Source organism: Alosa pseudoharengus, unplaced genomic scaffold (genome assembly GCF_046254945.1).
Source record: "Alosa pseudoharengus isolate Yale_2024_CS ecotype anadromous, Long Island Sound unplaced genomic scaffold, YU_APseudo_1.1 YU_APseudo_1.1_scf_12, whole genome shotgun sequence".
Lineage (NCBI taxonomy): Eukaryota > Metazoa > Chordata > Actinopteri > Clupeiformes > Clupeidae > Alosa > Alosa pseudoharengus.
This window is the reverse complement of record NW_027468587.1, coordinates 16,472,164-16,474,663: the sequence shown is the minus strand read 5'-3', so window position 1 is coordinate 16,474,663 and position 2,500 is coordinate 16,472,164. Positions and strand designations below refer to the sequence as shown.

Here is a 2,500-nt window from a genome sequence, read left to right as displayed (position 1 = left end):
AATGGCATCTTCTGTAAATTAAAGCAGGTGCATTAATCCAAAGCAAGTGGCTGTGCAGAGGAGAAGATTCAGCCACATCTCATTACCCCACCAATGATGAAGCTTCAACTGCTAACTCAGGACCTGCTCGCTGGGTTAGCAAAATGCACCAACCCTAGGTGTGTGTTTCTGAGTGTTTCCAATGTTTTTAGTGCATGTGTATTGCACTCCTCAGGATTGAAGCACATTGTGTGTGTGTGTGTGTGTGTGTGTGTGTGGGTGTGTGTGTGTGTGTATTAATGTGCCTTTTTGTATTTGTGCATTTTTGTGTTATTGGGGACATAAATGGTAGTAGAGGGCCTGGGAGGATTTACAGAGGGACTACAAGAGTGATTAGAGTGATCTTTACCAAGGGCAGCTCGTGGAGTGATGACCTCTCTGTCTTTACCAAGGGCAGCTCATGGAGTGATGTGCCGAAGAGAACGAGCACTACTCTCCCACACTTAGATCTGTCCACTCTCCTGTGGATTCAATGCTGCAAACAGCGCATGAATGTATCTTCTGTCAGAGAGTGGTTTACCCGAGGCTTGATTATTTCCTCTGTGACTTCTCTGACACAGAGCCAGCATTGTTTTGAGTGGAGAATATACATATTTCAATGGGGGTTGCCGGAACACAGGTTTTTTTGCCCTTTTGTCTGTGCTCCCTGCGGTGTATATAGAGGTCAGTACAGCATTAGAGTGAGACATGCAGGAAGGGATGTAAGGGGTGTGTGTGTGTGTGTGTGTGTGTATGGGGAGGTCTGGGGTTCACCTCTCCTTCCCGGGGCCATGGTCGGCCGTTCTGGGGGTACTTGGTCTGGTTCTGCCTCTTCTTCTGCCCTCCATCGGCAAACTTGCACAACAGCGGTTCTGTAGGGGCTGCAGAGAGAGAGAGGGGGAGAGAGAGAAAGGGAGAGAGAGAGAGAGAGAGAATATGAGATAAGGTAAGGAATGGTAACAGGTTAAGAAAAAACAGAAACCAATATAGCAAAGGAGAGGAGAAAAGGAGAAGCATAAACATAAAAAATCAAACATCATTCCAGCAGTGGAAAGTAAGTGATCGGCAGAAGCTCAAAGCCAGTGTGACGGAGGCAGCCGCCACAGCTGGGTCAGCCAACAGGGGCACTGACCCAACAGTACCCACAGGGAAACAATACACCTGGAAGAACCCAGGAGGAACCCTGAGGTGGCCTGAAAACTCCGCTTCACCATTCCAAGACGACCCAGTTGTTTTTCGCTTGAAGTCAAAACCCTCTCATTCCTCCTCCTCCCCCTTTTCCTCCTCTCTTCTCCCACTCCTCTATTCCCCTCTTCTCTCCCCCCCCACCCTCAGTCTCAGGCGTTCACTCTCTCTCTGCTCTTGGCGGGCGTTCCTGCCATGGCTTCCCAACTTCAAAACAAGCCCACTGGCACCCCATCAAAGCGAAGAGCTCGATATTGTTGAAATAATAAACGGCATAATCAGGATGGTAAATAACTTAAACACCATAATGATCCTGCACGGCAAGGGCCAACACTGATATCTCCCCGAAAGCACTGCATTGTTGTCTGTGTTTATGTGAGTGCATATCTTATGAAGGGAGAGGGAGAGGAGAAAAAGAGAGAGACAGAGAGGGAGAAAGAGAGAGAGATTTGATAGGCATTTGTCCTTAATATGCATTCATCTATGCACTCTTTGCACACAGACTGTCACGACTCAAAGTCACACAAGCACCACAGCACCGCTGCCATTTTGTCTCCTGCACACTGTTCTGAGATCATCATTAATAACGTGATCTGCACTGGTAACTCTGGCAGACTGATAAATCCACTGGTCCTCTTTCTGAGGTTTGCAGGGTGGTAAAAGTCTCATCTTACACAAGCAGTGTGAGATAGCAAGTAAATCCATCTATATAACCTCTAAACCATAGAGAAACATTTGTTTTAAACTGTTGAGGAGTGAATTATTTTCTTGATCTATAGTTTCAGTGTTCTTTATACAGTCTATGGGGAAAATCTCCGAGGGTAATTGTTGCATCATAATGCAGAACTCTCAGTTTGCGAACATTCTAATCACATATTTGTGACCGTGCTCCTCAAAAGGTTAAAGGGATATGATAATTAATGTCATTTGAAAAGCATTGGAATTCATTGGACAAAGCTGAGGATAAACAGTAATTGTTAGACAATTGATGATTACACGTGCCAAAGTATCATGCTCGGAATAACAAACAACCAGCCATTCTGAGGAAGATAACATATTCCAGAGAAACTTGGAGGTTCAGCGACGGTTATTGGATTCATGCAGCGGAAACACTCTGAAAAGTTCTGGTCTGTGATACGTCGAAGATCCTTGACTTCCACTTAATGTGGTCGCCCAGACTCTGTCCTGACTCAAGACTGTTCGACTTTACCCTGAACTCTCAAAACTATGGTAATGAAATGAGGAGAGAGAGTCTCAAGGGGGACATTCAGTCACTGTATTTTTCTTTTCTAAAACT

At 45.5% G+C, this 2,500-nt stretch overlaps 1 protein-coding gene across 4 annotated transcripts in view; it reads right to left on the bottom strand.

Moving 5' to 3' along the window:
• Positions 1-2,500, bottom strand: part of rbms3 (RNA binding motif, single stranded interacting protein) — a 148,131-nt gene that overhangs the window by 29,009 nt on the left and 116,622 nt on the right. For all 4 annotated transcript variants that reach the window (XM_076280271.1, XM_076280273.1, XM_076280274.1 and 1 more), the window contains exon 7: positions 793-899. In XM_076280271.1, coding sequence (XP_076136386.1) covers positions 793-899 — 107 coding nt within the window. The remainder of the gene's footprint in view (positions 1-792; positions 900-2,500) is intronic.